At 36.1% G+C, this 20,835-nt stretch overlaps 1 protein-coding gene across 4 annotated transcripts in view; it reads right to left on the bottom strand.

Moving 5' to 3' along the window:
- LOC132113538 (kelch-like protein 4) overlaps positions 1-20,835 on the bottom strand; it is a 48,753-nt gene that overhangs the window by 16,210 nt on the left and 11,708 nt on the right. For 3 of the 4 annotated variants that reach the window (XM_059521345.1, XM_059521342.1, XM_059521344.1), the window contains 7 exons: positions 10,957-11,124; positions 9,582-9,718; positions 9,169-9,365; positions 4,532-4,744; positions 3,611-3,797; positions 3,242-3,466; positions 1,152-1,314 (listed from right to left, as the gene is read on the bottom strand). In XM_059521345.1, the coding sequence (XP_059377328.1) occupies positions 1,152-1,314; positions 3,242-3,466; positions 3,611-3,797; positions 4,532-4,744; positions 9,169-9,365; positions 9,582-9,718; positions 10,957-11,099 (1,265 nt within the window). In that variant the 5' untranslated portion in view covers positions 11,100-11,124. Of the gene's footprint in view, positions 1-1,151; positions 1,315-3,241; positions 3,467-3,610; positions 3,798-4,531; positions 4,745-9,168; positions 9,366-9,581; positions 9,719-10,956; positions 11,125-16,710; positions 16,834-20,835 lie in introns of those variants that run through there. The other variant, XM_059521343.1, reaches the window with a different exon arrangement.

Below are 20,835 nucleotides of genomic sequence, written 5' to 3'. Positions count from 1 at the left end.
AGTTTTTTTTTTTTTTGGAGATAATTAAAGAAACTGTTTTCCCATTGAAATACATAGGACCTGTACTTGTATACCCATTATTAAGACGAGAAAAGCTGACAAGGACCATTGCCAGGATGGCTGCTGAGAGAACTATCTTTGGCCAGCCCTGAATGAGTTTACATTCAATTATAGAGCACTAATCTCCTCCTGCATCTCCACAGGCACTCGTGTCACAAATGAACTTTTTTAAGAGGCATTATTTTCCCCCTGCAATTGAAACTGATAAAGTGACATTAGATCCAAATTTACCTTAATGTGTGATACTGATCTTATTGTGAACAATGCATCAGTTCATTTTACTTATTTATTAACTTTGAGATCTTTAATCAAAGTGTCATGATGTGCTCTCTGATATCAAAGTGCACTGAGATCCTGTATGCACCACTCACATTTCAACCAGTCAAAAATTCATAAATAAGACTCACTCAAATGTCACAATAACAACTTGTTTATAAAACTCACTTTCCTTCCTGAAAAGAGAAATATACAGAGCTAACAGCAGCTCGTCTGCCACTCAAGTGACTTCATGTAAAAGACTCCAGAGGGTCTTTGGTCTCAGAGCCTATTAACTCCCATCTGGCTGTACAGGGTTACGCTATATAATGGATCCAGTACCTAATTCAGACCTCATCATGAGGACGATCCATGGAGGAAAGTGAATCAGCCACAGCACAAACTACTGTTGATAGAGAAGTCTTTTTTTTTTTCTTCTTAAAACTGAATAGAAATTTGAGATCTTTACATACTGCAATAAAACAGATGTAATACACTACAGTTTCTTTAAAAAACCGGATCTACACAATAGGATGTATTGAATTCTAGATTTTTCAGGTATTTTGTAAAGAACAGCAGTTTTCTCTGTAATTTTTGTTCTGGTGGGATTGGGTGGAGGTAAAGACTAATTTGCATATTCATAGTTCTGTGTATATTAAATGAGGAAAGGGTTTGGAGCGATTTTTCCGCAATGCACTTTGTCGAATTGCATTGTGCCTCTTTTGTACACTGATTCGGATAACAGCGTCTACTAAATACATAAATATAAATGTTTTAAAACTGTATCGTAACTCAACAATGCTACAAAAGAAAATAAGACAAAATGAATTCCTTACTTTCCATTGAGAGCAGTGACCCCGACTGTGCTGCGTGGTGTGGACATACTGGCCACATAATTCCACTGCCTCGCCTGGGGGTCCCACCTCTCTACTGTGTTCAAATAGCTCCATCCGTCATGCCCTCCCACTGCATACATAGGCCCCTCCAGCACAGCAATTCCTTTCGAAACAAATAAATAAATAGAACACAAAATAAGACTGGGCTCAGCCCTTGGTGGTGCACGCCATACATCAGACAAGCACTAAGTTCACTAGCAAGTGTCTATCTTTGTCTTTGTGATGTACTGAAACTGGCAAATGTCAACATTTTTATGGTAATCCCATGGAGTTAATTTCAATGACTATCAAGAGCTTTTCCTTTTTAAGCAGATATCAGTAGCTAAAGACATTCTTCTGGTGCGACCCTAAGGACCAAAGCCCTAAGACGCTGTGGTAAGCATTAAGTATTCATGGTGCGTCTCGCTGCTCTCTTTACAGCAAAGGTCTCTCGTGTTTCTGTTATAAATCTCAGGCTGTCGCTTTTGGGGTCCTGATATATAAATTGTCTCTTGACCGACATTTTGGTTATGATATTGCAGTGCACTTTATAGGCCTCAATGAGCAACCTTTGAGTGTCAGTTTTATGGGATTATTGTACAGTGCATTTTCTCCTCCGAGTTTAAATTACCTGCCATATTTTTTATACACGTTTTTGTGTGCAGCCCAGATTTTTATAAAAGCATCCAGTCACTAAACCAGACTTTGTATGGTGGTGTTTTGACCAAATTATAATAATATTATAGGTATTTGGGCTTCGTATAAAAATCATGATATTTGAGATAGGGGAAAAAAATAATAAAAAAAAGACCCGTTTTAGAGTAAGCAAAACCACACTGGGAGTCACTTCTTTGAACCAGATACTGAAGTGGTCACATGGTTTTCTGACAAACAAACCTTTGAATCTCATAGATCACGTTTTGGTAAAATTACTCAAGACACAATACAATGACTTGCTGTGAAACGTAACTTCACTATAAAGTTTTATTATTTATCTTCCTTTACTAATCACCTCCTCATACTAGTTTTGTCCTCGAAAACTGGACCAGAATAAAAATTTAAAAAATATATATTTAGATCAGCTTTTAAGTAGGCCACAAAATAAAAAATCTCTCCCAAATGCACCAAACTTTACACACAAATTAAGTTTCACACTGTGATTGACTGCTTTTGATAAACAGACAGTTGACATGACGCATTCTTAAATTTCTTCAGGCTGTAATCTGCAGGGGCGTCTAATCTACTTTTCAGCGTCTTGCGCCATGAACCGTTTCTAAGAGTGTCAAGAGTCAAAATATTTCAAAACGCCTGCAGAGACGTCTCTGATCTGTTCCATTCTGCTCCGTCTAGCTATTGTTGAACCAAAACACATCATGTGTGAATATCAATGAAACTAATATTGTATGGTGCGTTATTATTAATTGAGTCGGGCAGACATGGCTTGGTAAGTTAGAAAGTAAAGCCAATTAGACAAATAAATGAATAAATATTCATTAATGAACTATGCCCTTATAATAGAATAATTTTTCATCTTTACCAGCTGATTAGCAACGTATTCCTTTTAACAAATAAGTTCGGTCTTCTAGGTGAACATGGCTTCTTTAATATTAATGAGCAAATCCTTATAAATTACAGCATACACACTGCCAATACAAATATGAGGTAAGGCAATTTTTTTTAAAAAGTAATGTTTTTGACCTCTTTATAATGTCTTTAATTACATTAAAAACCTAATGCTTACCACATTATTAGTTAAAACACATTCAGAATATATGAAATGTAGACATCATGATTGTTTAAATTTAGATCATTTTGAATGTTCATATTTGAATGTTTATAAATTACTGATCTATTAATCTATGTAATTTAACTAGTAAGACTCTTAAATACATTGAGGTCTGGTGTTGTTTAATGCTGTAGATCAGTGTTTGTCACATTTATGCTGTGAAAGAAAGAAGCTAATTTAATTACTAAACATTACAGTATATTAATTATTTATATATGTTGTGCAATGAGATTACACAAACATCTGAACCATTCATAAAACACACCTAATCCATGTCTGTGGGTTGACATTGGTGGCATGGTGGACCACACTTTAGTGATTGGGTTGTAGCACTCCACCATGTTAGAGGTCTTGAGTCCATCCCTTCCTCCAACCACGTAGAGTTTGTTATCAATCACTGAAACCCCGAACTGAAGTCTTCGCCCATTCATGATGCCAACTTGGATCCATCGGTTTGTGCGAAGGTCATATTTCTCTATCGTCGTAGACCCTAAAAGTAGACAAAGGTTCAAGACTTTATTGTTAGTTAAAGAGTTGTATGCTGCTATGCTGATAGCTATTCTATTGTATAAAGTTTACATTTTTATGACAGTAAGAGGTATCGCTATAAGAAAAGTATTGGGGGAAAAAAAACCTTTAGAGGCGTCCATGCCTCCAACAGCATAGAGCGATCCAACAGTGGATTTCCGTGGTTTGGTTCTTGGGCTCTGTAGCATGGGACGGCGTTCTGGCAAAAGATGGTACTTCATGGCTTCCATCAGGAGCTTCTGGCATTCCAGGTCTTCTGAAAACATCTTATTGTTTTCCAGATCAGCAAGAAGCTAAATAAAATTTTATTAAATAGTGCATTAACATCAACAGAAGAAGGATTAAATATGAGGTAGAAAGTTTTTTTAAATCTACATTAAATTATAATTAAATGACCAAAAGTCTCATATGAATGCTATTGGCTAGGGCTGGACAATTAATCGAAAAGTAATCGAAACCAAAATTTAGAACCTCTAACCGACGTTATTTTCCCATGTCGGTTATTTCGGTTATTTCCTGTTAATACTTCCCCCTTAAAAGCGTGTGTAGCCACATGATTCTGCCAGTCAGTGGCATAAAAGCAAAACACGGAGGTGAACGCCGGTTCAACACATAGTGATGGCTCTATCAGTGAGCCTTGAGTCTTCACTAAACTTTGTCAGTTGTATTTGTTTTATGGTTTGGTTTATATTGGATGCATTCATTGTCTCTTAAAGTGACCGCGCCTAATAGGGCTTGGGCGCCGCGTTGCATTCTGGGACGTGGCGGGCATGTTGATGAACAAATAGAACGAACACACAAATTAAACACTTTCAAACAGGGCCCACTGGTACAAGCTGAACCGGGGCCCCGCTGACCCCAGCTACGGCCCTGCTTACAGTACAAACCTTTTAAGTGAACTATGAGGGCAAAAAAAACAAAAAACAGAAACAAAATAATCGTTCATTAATCGTAATCGAGGTAAAATGTTCAATTAATCGAAGTTTTGACTTTAGGCAATAATTGTCCAGCCCTACTATTGGCAAACCTGTGGTGGTAATAGGGGAAGTCGAATATATGCCAGCAACACTCCCAGATCTTGTTGTCGGTGCTGCACATCATAGCGAACCCACATCATCAGGGCTTGGAAAATCGTTTCTTCATCTGGAACGTTGATGTCATCGCTGGCCAAAAGCATGACAATTTCCGTTGTGGGCAGCAAGAGGAACTCCTGATTCTGGATGACCTCTAGAAAGTTTTCCTGAAATATTAAGCAATTTTGTTTAGTTATTATATAAATGTGTGTGTTGCAATGTAATGAGACATTAAAGAATACTCCACCCCAAAATGAAAATTGTCAATTAATCCCTCACCCCCATGTCGTTCCAAACCCGTAAAAGGTCAACTGTAACGTTATTCATCTTTTTGTGACTCTGCATCACCGTATCGCCATTTTGGAGAATATCCGCTGAATGCAAGCAGCTTACGTTCTTCTGTGTCAGCCACACTGCACGAATGCACTGTTTTAGTTAAATCAAAGCATAAACACACATAGGAAACCTATCCCTGTATAGCTGTTGACACAGAAGAGTGTAAGCTGCTTGCGTTCAGTGGAAAGTCTCCAAAATGGTTCTACACTGATGTGGAGTGACACAGAGGAGAGAAATTGCTGTATAAAGTCGTTATTTTTGATTTCTTGCCATATAAAAAGTGTTCTTGTCACTTCATAACGTGTATGTATATATATATATATATATATGTATATATATATATATATATATGTATATATATATATATATATATATATATATATATATATATATATATATATATATATATATATATATATATATGTATGTGTGTGTGTGTGTGTGTGTGTTATATTTTATTATTGTAAATGTATAAATGTATTCTTGATTTGTCCAATGAAGCAATTTGGTTGTTGCAGAAACAACTAATAGTGATAATAGACACTCACAGTAACACTACAAAAAAAAATCATGATCCTAACCTAAAGAGACAAAACATCCTTTTTTGTCCCAGACATGCCCTGGTAATGATTTCTAAATTGTCTAAATGATCTGAGTTTTGCCTTTGTTTTATTATTGTATTGTTTTGAAGGTATTTTCACCAATAGCGTACAGGTATTGTACATCATTGTAAAAAAGGACACTGGGTCCCCTTACAGTATATAACCTTTATCATCATACCAAAATTTTTGTTAGCCAGACAGTGCTCCAGCTTTTCTAAATTGTTAAAATATTGGTGAGTTGTGTCCCTAAAGACTGTAGTGCACACAAAAGCTTAGCTTAAAGGTGTGCTATAAATGAATATTGCTTAATAATGGCTGTTGCATTAGCATCTTCACTTAAAATGGAGTCAAGGTTTGGACCTGAAACATATTCGATAAAACACGATATAACAAGCACAAGGCACTGATACAGAATATAACATCTTGTTTTGAATCACCCATTATGGAGAATCTATTAACTTTTCAAATAGGTCTTGTTCTCCATTCATCTCAGCGCAATATAATGATCTGCTCTGATCCACAATCCACAAGGACATCTGAGGTTGCTCTCTGATAAAAGCGTTTTGCAAGGGTGAACTTGTAGCATGTGAAGAACATGCTGGAAATCTCTCTAAGAAGTTTGTTCATTACTTATGGCACTTCTAGAGTTTCCTTTGTGCATTATAAGTAATTCCCATTGACTCTGTTGCAAATAAGGGCAGTAAACATCCTATTGATCATTAGTCAGATCTAAACAGCAGCATCTTTGCTAAAGCCGTGCATGCACTCTCTGAGCTTAGCTCAGACACACATAATTAAATGAGTACCATGCATTGATTTCCAGCCCTCCTCAATATAGAATTAAACTCTACTTCTTCTGGTGATATTGATATAGATTCATTATTCGCAATTACAGTCACAAGCACCCTGGCAATTAATTGAATACATTAATTCTGTTTTACTGCAAACATTCATTTAGAAGCCTTTCTCGGGCATAGATTTTAGGGGATGGCATTAAACCAAACAGCAAGTAAAAGGTCCTGCAGCAATATTAGTGTGAGATGAACACAGCTCTATAAGATCTAAATCTATTAGATTGTAAGGGAGGATGTTAGAAATTAATGGGTTGTGCCAAACCTAATGTATTCATGAGAAGTAATATGACCTAGAGCAGTGTTTGTGTTGTCAGTCATTTATCGAAGCATTGTCTCATCTGACTTTTAATTTCAAAAGAAAATACCTAGACTTCTACATTTAAATTTATTCATTTAGCAGACTCTTTTATCCAAAGTGACTTACAAATGAGGACAGTGGAAGCAATCAAAAACAACAAAAAGAGCAATGATATATAAGAACTATAACAAATCTCATTTAGCTTAACACAGTACACCTAGTAAGCGCTTTTAAATAATGTAATAAATAAACAAAAAACAGATAGAATAGAAAAAGAATAGAGCAAGCTAGTGTTAGAGGTCTTATATTATATATATATATATATATATATATATATATATATATATATATATATATATATATATATATATATATATATATATATATATATATATATATATATATATATATATACACACACACACACACATAATTCCATAATAAATGAAAAGAAAATAGATTACAAAAAGATAAGGCTCATTAAAAATTAATCTTGCTGCCACGTTCTGGATTAATTGTAAAGGTTTGATAGAACTGCTGGAAGACAGCATTGCAATAGTCCAGCCTGGACAGAACAAGAGCTTGAACAAGAAGTTGTGCAGCATGTTCTGAAAGAAAGGGCTTGATCTTCTTGATGTTGAATTAAAGCAAATCTGCAGAATCTGAGAGTTTTAGCAATGTGGTCTGAGAAAATCAGCTGATCATCAATCATAACTCCAAGGCTTCTGGCTGTTTTTGAAGGAGTTATGGTTGATGTGATGGTGAAATTGTGATGAAACAATGTGTTTGCTGGAATCACAAGCAGTTATGTCTTGGCAAGGTTGAGTGTGTGGTTGAGAATGACAGAACATTCAGAAACATTACTTCTAGCACGCTACAGGCCATTGATACCTTGAACTAAGACATGCAAGTATGCAGCGTCTCACGAAAAAAGAAAAACTAATGTAGGATGAGACAGAAAGGAGGAAAAGCAAGTTCATCAAAATATACGTTTTAATCAGAACACCACAATGAGTGAACCAGGAAGCTCTGTTAACTCCGTGTCCATTACCGAAGCGACCGAACAGGAAATTTTCCTGCTTGTGTCCTCTGATTAGATTAACCTCTCTGCTCTGGAAAGCCCTTTGTAAACAGCCTGTGCAGATGTCCTTCAGGAGATAACAGCTATCTTCCTAAGTTGTTTCCGCACTTGGCAGAGAAATGCCCATCAAGCAAATGTGTTCTGTGGATCCTTGGGCTCCTGAGAATACTTAATGTTTTGCCATTATTTAACCAATGCTACTCTTGCTATATTTCTCACACATCAAAGAGCTCTGCGCAACCTTTTAAGCTGACCACATGCTGAGATACAAAATGTCACATCAAGTAATTTTAAGCTTGGAGTTCTTTGACTAGGCTTTAAAACTTGTGGTATCTTCTGCTTTTTTAATATGCAGGGGGAACAGTTGATGGTATTAGTTTTCATTATAGTTCACTACAAGATGAATGTTCTGTCATTCTTTACTAATCTAATATTGTTTTTATAAATTTAGTATAGTTGATAGAAGAACACAAAAGATATTATGAAGAATTGTTATGCTGATATCCATCAATGAAGGTAAATGAAAAAAGGAGTAGTCATCCTTGAAAACAGTCAAAAAGGTTTCTAAAAGCAGTCCTTATGTCTCATGAACTACATGCTAAGTACTCTGAAGTCATATATATTTCAGTCTGTAATTTACTACAAGTTATTAAACTACAGACTAAATTACATGTCATAAATATATATATATATATATATATATATATATATAAGCTAGGTAAAAAATAATTGCCATCTACAATATATTGAAGTATGAGGAAATATTATATATTACAAATGAAACAGTTCATTACAATACATCTTTCTACAATTAAGGTAAGAGGATGTTTACCATTTTGCTAAAAATGATGCTTCTTTATTGTCAGCATTATTGGGTTTTGTATCAAAAGTGATGATCTCATACTATGATTATTCCCAGTCTAGTTGTTATCTCTGTAAACCTTTAATATTAGATATCAACATACTAAAACCCAGTGAGACTGACAATAAACAAGCATCATTTTAAATGCCTCTGAGTGTTACAAAATAAGTCAAAAGAGACAGCCAAAACAACAATAGCAACAGCAATATAAACAAAGCAAATAGTAAAATATTGCCACCGCATAATTTGTTCAGGCCAGATTGCATGCTGGGAACATTGCCAGTGTAGTACTGTAGACATTACACTAGTTAATCTGTAAATATACAAGAGATTACTGTAATGCAGACACAGATTATCATTAGGATTCTACAACACCAAGCTGCTACATCATGATCATTCAACTCCCGTGAAATTGCAGTATACAGGCATCTTTTAATTGTAATTCCAGAATTACTACAGTGCAAATTACCATGAAAGGTCAGCAACTTGCAGCCAGGACAAATGTTAACACTGTGTTTGGATAATTTATAATAAGCTACTTTGTATGCCAGGTCCTACCACAGTGTAGTTGTGAGCGACGTTCAAAAGATCCATGCATCCCTGAGCATCAGCAAACGAACGGATCCCCAGGCAGTTGGATGGGTGCAGTTGTTTCATCAGAAAGTTACAGCAGACCTGAATAACTTGTGAGAGCTGGAGGAGACAAGCAGCAGCTAACAGACTTTCAATTGTGTCCTCTTTTAGCTCCAGGACTCCTGAACATTTGGAGAAAAGAGCAAAATACGCAAGAAACTTCAGAATTATTCCAGGAACAAAAAGGTATGTTTAACCATTTTGTTTAAACTGTAGGTTTTGGGTTTGTAAATTAATGTTTTGCCCACTGGCATCGACCAAAAACTTATTTGTGGATGTGACTCTTCTGCTATGAACAGCACATTTAAATATTCCTCAAGCTGAATGCAGATACTCACCAGTATATGCAAAATGAACCAGTGCTCGCAATGCCTCAGGATCTACACCCTCCATTTTAATTTCCTCTTGTTTTGCCTCCCTAACGTCATTGGTGAACATGGCAGCAAAGTAGTCTGAAACTGCGCTCAGGACAAGTCTGCAAATAATTGTGCAAATAGTTTATATATGTGACTGCATACTTCAAGATCAACTCAAACAACTTCTCGAGAGCAGTCTTCGTAGAAAATTCCTCCCTACAAAAAGATTTATCTCAGCGCAGCTATTTTCACCAGGTTGTTTCATGCAGCTCTGGGATGATGTTGATTGAGCTCAGTGTCAAACTGGGACACGCAGCAGAGATTTGGCTACAGAGAATTTTCCAACAGAATAGCATCAAAACGCTCAGCGGCCGAGAGATTTCTTTAAATAAACACTCTTTTAGAGTCCTTAAGGAAAGTTCAACACACTCTGTAGTTTGAAATGGAGCGTGCAGCACAGTTTTGACACTTCTTGAATCTGCCATCTGCATATCTTTCCTTAAAGGAACAGTACACACAAAGTGAAAATTTTTGTTGCTCCAAACCCAAAGACTTTTTTTGATTTTTGAACAATGTGCTCACCACTGTATTTCACGAAATTTCAATGAATTGGCCTTGATCTTTCAAACTTCAAAACTTAAAATGAACATGGTCCTTGTGTGCTATATTTCTAGTTTTCTGAAGCCGTACTATTGTGTGAGATATTGACCAAAAATCATTCATTCTCTTTATCTATACAGTGAGACTCCACTCAGCCAAAACTTTCATAATATAAAAAATACAAAAAGACACAATTTATCTGATGAACAGATTTAATTAGGCTGACCAATAGAGCACATTAAATATGGAAGCTAAACCATTGCTTGATTTGTGAGAACTGATGAAGTTTTGTTTGTGTTTTGAAGAATGACACATTTTTCATTTTTGTTTCTCACACTAAAGCCAAGACATAACTTCCGAAGACTTTCCATGACTTCAAAAGACTACAAAAGTATATAGCACATGAATCATAAGCAAGACTTTAAGCTCCAGTCCATATTTATTGTATGAAAAGCCCAAATTTTCTCCTTTCATGTTCTGTAAAAGGAAGTCGTACCTTTTGAGTAATTATTAGGCAAACTATTCCTCCACTGTTAACTAAGAGTAAAATAAAGACGTTAATACTAGCATTTAGTTTTAAGCAGATGTCTCATAGTTTGATTTTGTTTAAGAATGATAAATGTCTCTTTTAAATTGATTTCTGGAGAAGTACTGGACTGCATTTTAAGCACGTTCCCTTCTGCCCTGTTGATCTGTCTGTTTTGCAGTACAAGTAGGACATTTGAAAGTAGGAAGACTTGATTCAGTGGAGACTCACCTGTGTGCAGGGATCTTGTGGTCTCCAGCTATCAAAAGTACATCACACAGCTGCTTGTGCTGAAGATAGGTCTCCATCTTTCGAAAGGTCTGTTCCGCATGGTTTGTGGCCTGGAAAAACTCATCGGAGCAGTTGGAGCTCATCCTAGAGAAACTGCTCAAAGCCAACCTGTGGGAAAGAAGAGGAAGACCGGAGTTGAGCTGGGACCGAGCAATGTGCGCTTCTGTCAGTTTGATATGACTATTTGATCTTTGCGGGTGATGGGGGAACTTAACTAACATCTGCACAAGCTGCTGTGTCCACCTGTGACTTTATCTTTTATTTTTCCCTCAATTAACTCGTCAGGTCTGAGGCTCCAAAAAAGTGAAAAGTCTGTGTTGCAGCAAAGCATGAGTCACGGGCATGCTGTTTCAAACTGTGGTGTTAATAGAACATTATTCTAAATCTAATAAAAAATCTATTGTGTAATTGAATTGCCTCATATCATTCCAAAACTGTATGAACTCCTTACTTTGGTACATACAATGGGTGATGCATTGGACTCTATAAACAAAAACACTCTTAAAACATTTGTTTTCAGCACGAGAAAGAATAGCTTACAGGTGGAAATTGAGTAGAGTGAGGAAATAATGAGAGAATTAATATTTTTGGTGAACTGTCCTTAAATCATTTGTGTACCTATTCCTGAAATATGTTTATTGCAAAGGTTTTTATTATTTTGGACAAACAGAGTTAATGAGTCATTTTACTTTTACTGTCTTTAGCGGCGCTTCAGTTGTTTCACCCATGACAGATTAAACAGGCAAGGCTTTCTAATATAAATTTGTAATATTATTCAGAAAAGCGGTTAGCTTGAGCAAAGTTAATAAATATAGCATGAACCAGGGACGTGCACAGACATTTTGAGGGGCAGGGGCTCAAGTGAACTAAAGGGCACTTCTCATAAATATATATATATATATATATATATTTTTTTTTTTTTACAAAAAAGTATATATATATATATATATATATATATATATATATATTAACGCAACTCTGACTTCCTTTTAAAAAAAAATATTTTAAAAGTTAATTAATTCCTCAAACTTCTTCAAACTCATGCAATTGTTTCATTTTCAAAAGATGTCTACAAAATAATCAGTTCACACAGAAACCATGGTCTCCTTAGTATTCACTAGGTTTATAGAGCAGCAAAGGAAACTATTCCACAATGTGCATGTTTTGAAAACATTTTCTATGCTACTAGTTTCAAGTATATATGAAGAGTTCAGATGCAAAAGCCTCTTAAGTGCCATCTGAAATTTTCTTATGAGCTTTTTTTTTCAAGCTCGTATTTAAGTTCAGTAATTTAACTTAAATGACAATTAATAGGTAATTTTCATTGCCAGTAATGTGAAATAAGTGAACATAAACATACAAGCTTGATAAAAATGATCATTATTGAAGGAAATTTCAGATGGCACTTAGAGGATTTTTCATCTGAACTCTTCATATTTAGAATAACCTAAATAACTGCATCAAACAGAGGGGCGTGTTTTACTAATAATTTGTTTATTTTTGCACAAGGCACTACATCGTTTTAATTATTTTGGTGTTATCAGAATACATAACACTTTAAAATTAAACTTACCAAAATAATTGAGTAAAAATTCAATAAAAGCCAATGTCATGTACAACCCGAATTCCGGAAAAGTTGGGACGTTTTTTAAATTTTAATAAAATGAAAACTAAAAGACTTTCAAATCACATGAGCCAATATTTTATTCACAATAGAACATAGATAACATAGCAAATGTTTAAACTGAGAAAGTTTACAATTTTATGCACAAAATGAGCTCATTTCAATTTTGATTTCTGCTACAGGTCTCAAAATAGTTGGGACGGGGCATGTTTACCATGGTGTAGCATCTCCTTTTCTTTTCAAAACAGTTTGAAGACGTCTGGGCATTGAGGCTATGAGTTGCTGGAGTTTTGCTGTTGGAATTTGGTCCCATTCTTGCCTTATATAGATTTCCAGCTGCTGAAGAGTTCGTGGTCGTCTTTGACGTATTTTTCGTTTAATGATGCGCCAAATGTTCTCTATAGGTGAAAGATCTGGACTGCAGGCAGGCCAGGTTAGCACCCGGACTCTTCTACGACGAAGCCATGCTGTTGTTATAGCTGCAGTATGTGGTTTTGCATTGTCCTGCTGAAATAAAAAAGGCCTTCCCTGAAATAGACGTTGTTTGGAGGGAAGCATATGTTGCTCTAAAACCTTTATATACCTTTCAGCATTCACAGAGCCTTCCAAAACATGCAAGCTGCCCATACCGTATGCACTTATGCACCCCCATACCATCAGAGATGCTGGCTTTTGAACTGAACGCTGATAACATGCTGGAAGGTCTCCCTCCTCTTTAGCCCGGAGGACACGGCGTCCGTGATTTCCAACAAGAATGTCAAATTTGGACTCGTCTGACCATAAAACACTATTCCACTTTGAAATAGTCCATTTTAAATGAGCCTTGGCCCACAGGACACGACGGCGCTTCTGGACCATGTTCACATATGGCTTCCTTTTTGCATGATAGAGCTTTAGTTGGCATCTGCTGATGGCACGGCGGATTGTGTTTACCGACAGTGGTTTCTGAAAGTATTCCTGGGCCCATTTAGTAAAGTCATTGACACAATCATGCCGATGAGTGATGCAGTGTCGTCTGAGAGCCCAAAGACCACGGGCATCCAATAAAGGTCTCCGGCCTTGTCCCTTACGCACAGAGATTTCTCCAGTTTCTCTGAATCCTTTGATGATGTTATGCACTGTAGATGATGAGAAATATATATATATTGCAAAGACTTTGCAATTTGACGCTGAGGAACATTGTTTTTAAAGTTTTCCACAATTTTTTTACGCAGTCTTTCACAGATTGGAGAGCCTCTGCCCATCTTTACTTCTGAGAGACTCTGCTTCTCTAAGACAAAGCTTTTATAGCTAATCATGTTACAGACCTGATATCAATTAACTTAATTAATCACTAGATGTTCTCCCAGCTGAATCTTTTCAAAACTGCTTGCTTTTTTAGCCATTTGTTGCCCCCGTGCCAACTTTTTTGAGACCTGTAGCAGGCATTAAATTTTAAATGAGCTAATTAAGTGGATAAAAGTGTAAAATTTCTCAGTTTAAACATATGCTACGCTATCTATGTTCTATTTTGAATAAAATATTGGCTCATGTGATTTGAAATTCCTTTAGTTTTCATTTTATTAAAATTTAAAAAACGTCCCAACTTTTCCGGAATTCGGGTTGTATGTATTTGTGGTGGTATGGAATACTATTTTATAAAGGTTTCGAGGAAATAAAAAAAGTTAATTTATAAATATTGTTATTTTAAAAGTTTAATGTTAACTTATTTCTACTCAGGTTTATTTATTAATGTACTAGATGCAGTTACTCAGATTTACTACATTTTTTAGAGTGTATCCTCCATCTGTTTGCATCTGTAGATTTCTTCTAAATTCACCAATTTAGATTTCTAAATTTCAGGGGGAAAGACACTTGATGTAAGTCAATAACTGGGGACGTTCTGTAGGCAAATTTGGCATCAACTAGTTAAAATACGCACATTTGCATCTAATTGACAGGGAAATGCAGGTAAATAGGATAAACAAAATAACTAAAGCATATCACCTGGTGGTGATATATGCTTATTTTATTAACTTATTTTATTACATGGCTTGGTTGAATTCCAATGTAGAATGCGGTCTGTTATAACCAACAGACCGCTGAGCGGAGTATAACAGACCGTTGCCATGAAAAACAGAGCGTTGCTATGGACTCACAGGATTCTAACCATAGAGACGGAGCGGACTATTATCTTTAGCGGAAGCAATACAATCGGGTGAACAATCGGGGGAGAGGGAGAGAGAGCGCTTCAGAACTCCTGACCTGATATTTAGATACTATATTTCAATAAATATATTTGTTTGACAGGGAAGCTGTGTGCAAACAGAAATATATATTATTTTTCAAAAATAAAAAAAGCATCCTAGAAAAAAGGGCAATTTCTCTCCAGGAATAAAAAGGGCAGGTGCTCAAGCCCCCTTTCATGTCTATGTGTGCACGTGCCTGGCATGAACAATTTTGTTCTATTTTCCATCAGTTTCCTCTGCCAATTTTAGGAAAATGACTTAGTAACATGAATGCTGTTTATGTCATAATGAAAATAACAAATTTATAGCCTTTGTAAACAATGATAGTGATGCAAAATTTTACAGTAAAATCTGCTTTATCACTGTTACTTTCACAGTTTTATACTGTATGATGGCTTGATCCAATTTAAGGAGTTTGCACCCACAAAAACAAGCTCTGCCAAAGACTGTCACCATGTTGTTTGATGCATATATTGTGCATAAGTAATAAAAACACGTTTTTATCTCCCAAATGGACATTAGTTATTCTGTGTACGTCTTCCTTCACACTTGTTTAGAGCTAAAATTGAAACCATTAGAACTAAACTCCGTAAATAAGTGGATTGAAAGCCAGAGTTTTCCAATGGGGCAGATTACCATTTGCACATATTTAGGTGTTTTTATTTCTTTATTTATTCTTTTGGAAGCACAGGACTTTGTAGGGATCTGGTCTCTTCATAGAGGCTTAATAATGTAAATTCTGAGCTGCTCTCCCTGCAGACCGCTAGATTACAAGCCATTGTGCTGCATCTGAATAATCTCTCTGACTCACAACAAACAATCTAAACCCTTTATTTTGCTGTCCTTCACGGAACAAAAACATGGCTGACATTTAACCCGTCCACAACACTGTTTAAAAAGTCTAACTGCCGCAGGGACCTACAGTAGAGCTGTGCATTTTGATTACTTGTCTGTAATATATGCCATAGAGAAGGGCGTTTAAAAAAAAAAAAAAAATCAGTAATTATGGTTTGCTTTGAATGACTGGTTATATTAACTGCCATCAACAAAGATTTGCATAACAAAAAGAAAGCATGACCATTATGCTATTTTTAATATCTGCACGTCCTATTGTCCACTTCATCTTTTAAAAATAGATGCAAAACCATAAAGTTGGCAATTAATATTTGGCACCTGATAAAACGTTATGATCTCGTAAAAGTTTTAATTACAGAGTAAATCCCACCGAAAGCTGTGCTCACTGGATCAGTGATTTTGTGAACTGTGGCTCCATCCTTAGGGGGACACATAAAGCAGAATTTTTCCCTTGTGTCCTCGACTTTAAAGGCAGATATGTTCCATCATATGAGCTAGTTTTTAAGCATGCTGCCATATAAATCACATTAATTCCCAAGTACATTCTTCTACTCTCTCTTCACAGCAGAATACATTTTATAAGTAGTCAGTTGGCGGCACATTTAATATGATGGAGCTGGCTTGACGTGAATTGGCTAGATGAGCAAGGTGACTCTCATACAGAATACATTATCTTTATCTCTCTGGTCAGCTGTCAGGGGTTGGTGATAGCACTTATAGTTACAAGCAGAGAGGGGGTTGACTTCTAAACATTTAAAATTGTCTTGGGGTGGCCATATGCAAAGCCAAACTCAGGTTTGGCTGACATTTCATATCAAATAGCCTGCTATTTTACATATAGGGCATCCAGTCGGCTTAAAGAACAGCTCACCCAAAAATGACAATTTGCAGAAAATGTATTCACCCTCAGGGCATCCAAGATGTAGTCTAATGTAGATTCGTCAAAACAGATTTGGAGAAATGTAGCATTACAACACTTGCTCATACATGCAGTGAATGGGTGCCGTCAGGATGAGAGTCCAAACAGCTGATAAAACCATCACAATAGTCCCCAAGGAATCCACACCACTTCAGTCCATCAGTTAATGTCTTGTGAAGTGAAAAGCTGAAATGTCTTGTAAAGTGAAAAGGTGAATGGTTGAACACACCACTGAAAAAAAAACATTTACAAATATTCAGATTAAATATTTCATTTTTGCCTCTATGTGGTGCTTTGGTTATTGGTTTTAAATCTAGTGACTGATGATGATGCACAAGACAAACAACGGTTGAAGACGACATTAAATTTACATTACATTCTTTACATTATGCCGACTTGTTTTTGTGAAATAAAAGGGACACATTTGCAGCTGCAAGACATTTAGACATGAATAAAAATGTGTTTCGATTGTGTGGACAGCAACGGCTACCAGTCCCAGACTCCTTCTGGTCATTATAAGGTTGTTTTTTTATGTAAATAGATGGGTAATTTATCTCACTGACATTATAACTACATTTTGGCATGGAGCTGGGTTTAATGAATAAGAAATAAGCCAACATAAGAGGTGCTGTAAAACCTAGATGCATTACTTTTGCTCAAAGGAATGCTGAGAGGACTTTTATGTCTACCACTATCAGAGAACCAAATTGCTTCTGTAACACTTTCTGAAAGGTTGTAAATTTACTGAAAATGTTTTCTTTCTGCCTGCGAAATTGGCTTTTTATATAAAGGGTCTTTATGAGCCACCGTGTACCTGAAACATGATGTAAAGCAACTAAAACATTTTTGTAACCCCTGAATAATACATAACAAGGGTTTCCTACATATCTATGTGTGTTAATCTTCAAATAAAATTGCTGCAAATGTAAATTTTCATAATTTTATGAAGCTTTATTATTCTTTGTTTTGATATGTTTATCTATTTCCTTTTATCTCTTTTACTTGTTGTTGTTGTTAATACACAGGTTTGAGTACTACATCTGGCTAAATAAATCTTTGTAACATTATGCACTATGAACAGAATAAACAGCTCAACGTTGAAACTGCTGTGTGAAATATTTCATACTCTGAGGACTTTTATAGAAATCTATTTATTGTGTTATCTGGTGCATTACATAAGCCATCATATCTCAGTTATTGAACTTGAGCTGTATCACTCTATTCACCCAGATCAATAACAAGTGGGCAGTTGTTGCAGTTACCTGAGCATTTCTTGACAAGAGCCTGTTCAAACGCTAGAGCATGTTATATGTGAAGCACCGCAAAGTGCTTAACCAGACTTTATGCATCATTACCTTTCTCTCCAAAACAGATACTTATCATTATCAGTACATCAGCTTCAAATATTTTTTTATTTAAAAATGCTATTTGATAAAGTGCACTAGCTCTGTATGTTACGTGTTTCAATGCAATCAACGAAAACAGCATAAAACATTTATATTCATGTTTTCTCAATTTTAGTGGTGCAGTTATCATTTAAATAGGAACTGCTAAAGCAGGTATAAAGGATTTTTCAAGGATATTAATAATAAAATATGTATCAGCATCAATGCTCACATGCGTTCTGTCCATGTATTTGGTTGACCTTTCAAGAAATAGCTGCTAGCTTGCAAACATACTGAAGCAGCCCTAAGCGATTTTATTTGGCAGGGTCTTATTCCTCATAGAACAGCATGTCAATGCCGCTTTCTCGATTCCTGAAGCATGCTTTGTTATTCAGTGATGCAAAGTGCACACATTATGTTGAAACTGCACAACAGTGCTTTCCCGCTTAAACCAGAATAACTGATCCAGTTCTGTGTGTCTGTAGGGTTTTTGTCAATTTTGCTTGCCTTTCTCCAAAATGTCATTGAACATGTCCATTGTTAAAGTAAACAAATCTGCTGTTGAGTCTAATCTAATTATTGTCTATATTTAAAATGCTACAACCATAAACAGCACCATCCAGATGCTGAGACAAAATAGTATGCTCAAAAATCCGAGGCCAATGTCCGCAAGGCACTTTATTTTTTTATTTTATTTTAATTTTTTGCATTTTATTTCATGGCGCCTTTCAGAACACCCAAGGTCACCTTACAAGCAATATACAGGTCACTGCATAAGACAAAACAAACAACAAACAAACAGCATATACATATAAAGTGAATTTAAGTCTCAATAAAAAAATATTATAAATAAGCCTGTATAAAAAGATATGTCTTAAGACGCTTTGTAAAAGTCAATAAGCAATCGCTATTGCGAACATCGAGGGGAAGAGAGTTCCATAGGCGGGGGGCAACATAACTAAAAGATCTGGCACCCATAGTAGTAAGTCGAATCCGAGGTACCGCAAGAGAAATTAAAGATGAAGATCTAAGTGCATGTGAAGGAGTATAAACCTGGAGAAGTTGAGTAGGGTATTGTGGTGCGAGATTATGAAGTGCCTTATAAGTGAGTAGCAAGATTTTGAATTCAAGAGAACACGAGCTGCAGAATTCTGAACCAATTGAAGCTTATGCAGAAATTTGGAGGGAATACCTGTAAGAAGAGCATTGCAGTAGTCTATACGTGAGGTGACTAGTGCATGAATGAGAACTGCAGTATTATTATTTGAAAGAAATGGACGTAGACGATTAATATTGCGCAAATGGAAGTATGCAATCCGTGTGATATTATTAATCTGAGCTTTAAAAGATAGTGTGCTATCCATGATGACACCCAAACTTTTAACCTGAGAGGAAGGACAGATTGCAGTATTATCAATGTGTAAACAATTAGATTTAGACACAGCAGATCTAGTGCCAACAAGCAGAGCCTCAGTTTTATTGCCATTTAATTTCAAGAAGTTCGCTGAAAGCCAGTCTTTAATTTCAGCTAAACAGCTTGACAAAGATGGCGGAGGAAAAGAACCGGCAGGTTTGGCAGACAGGTGAAGTTGGGTGTCATCCGCATAACAGTGAAAATTTATACCATATTTCCTTAAAATATCACCAAGAGGGAGCATATATATAATGAAGAGAAGCGGGCCCAAAACAGAACCCTGGGGAACACCAGCGGTGACTGTAGATAGTCTTGAACTAAAACCTTTTAATTGAATACGCTGACTGCGTCCAGATAGATATGAACTAAAACAAGACAGAGCAGTGCCAGTAATACCAATAGAAACTAATCTGTCAAGAAGTATGTTATGTGAGACAGTATCAAAGGCAGCGCTCAAGTCAAGAAGGACAAGTATAGTTAAAAGCCCAGAGTCAGCTGCCAACAGTAGATCATTGGTTATTCTGACAAGAGCAGTCTCAGTGCTATGGTGGGGACGAAAACCAGATTGGAATTGTTCATATAAGTTATTATTCGACAGATATTCATGAATTTGAATTGCAATACACTTTTCAACTACCTTAGAGATGAATGGTAAATTGGACGAAAATTTTTTAAAATCAAATGGATCACCCCCTGGTTTCTTAAGTATAGGTGTAATAATAGCAGATTTAAGAGATGGAGATACAAAACCAGAACCAAGTGAAGCATGAACAATTTTAGTAATCAATGGCAATAGGGCTGGTAAACAAGCTTTTACTAAAGGAGTTGGTAGAGGGTCTAATTGACAAGTCGAAGATTTAGATTTACCTATCAGACCCACTATCTCTGAAATAGTTGGTAGTGTAAAGTTAGAGAAGACAGAGTGGGGGGGTATGTGAGTGATAGACTGACAGGAGTCATTGTGAAGAGTACCAGTAAGTAATTGCCGATGTACATTTTCAACCTTAGATGTAAAAAAAGTCAAAAAGCGATCACATAAGTCAGTGGAATACATATCAGATGGCAAAGAATCAGGTGGTTTCAAAATATTGTTTACCACCAAGAAAAGAGACCTAGAGTTCCCATTGCTAACTCCAATTACATTGGAGTAGTAATCGGACTTAGCTGTAGTCAGTGCATTTTTATAATTTTGAATATGTTCAGCATACATGTCTTTATGAACAGTAAGGCCAGACCTGACGTACAGCCGCTCTAACCTACGGCCTTTAGCTTTAAGTTCACGCAGTTCAGGTGTAAACCAAGGAGCTGAATGCACAAATTTTCTGACCTTAAATGCCTTGACTATCTACTAAAGCACCTGGCGTATCTATAATTATTCAGTTCATAGTTGAATG

The sequence above is a fragment of the Carassius carassius genome, chromosome 33, assembly GCF_963082965.1.
Source record: "Carassius carassius chromosome 33, fCarCar2.1, whole genome shotgun sequence".
NCBI lineage: Eukaryota > Metazoa > Chordata > Actinopteri > Cypriniformes > Cyprinidae > Carassius > Carassius carassius.
The sequence above is the reverse complement of the archived record's forward strand: the minus strand, read 5'-3'. Positions and strand labels throughout refer to the sequence as shown.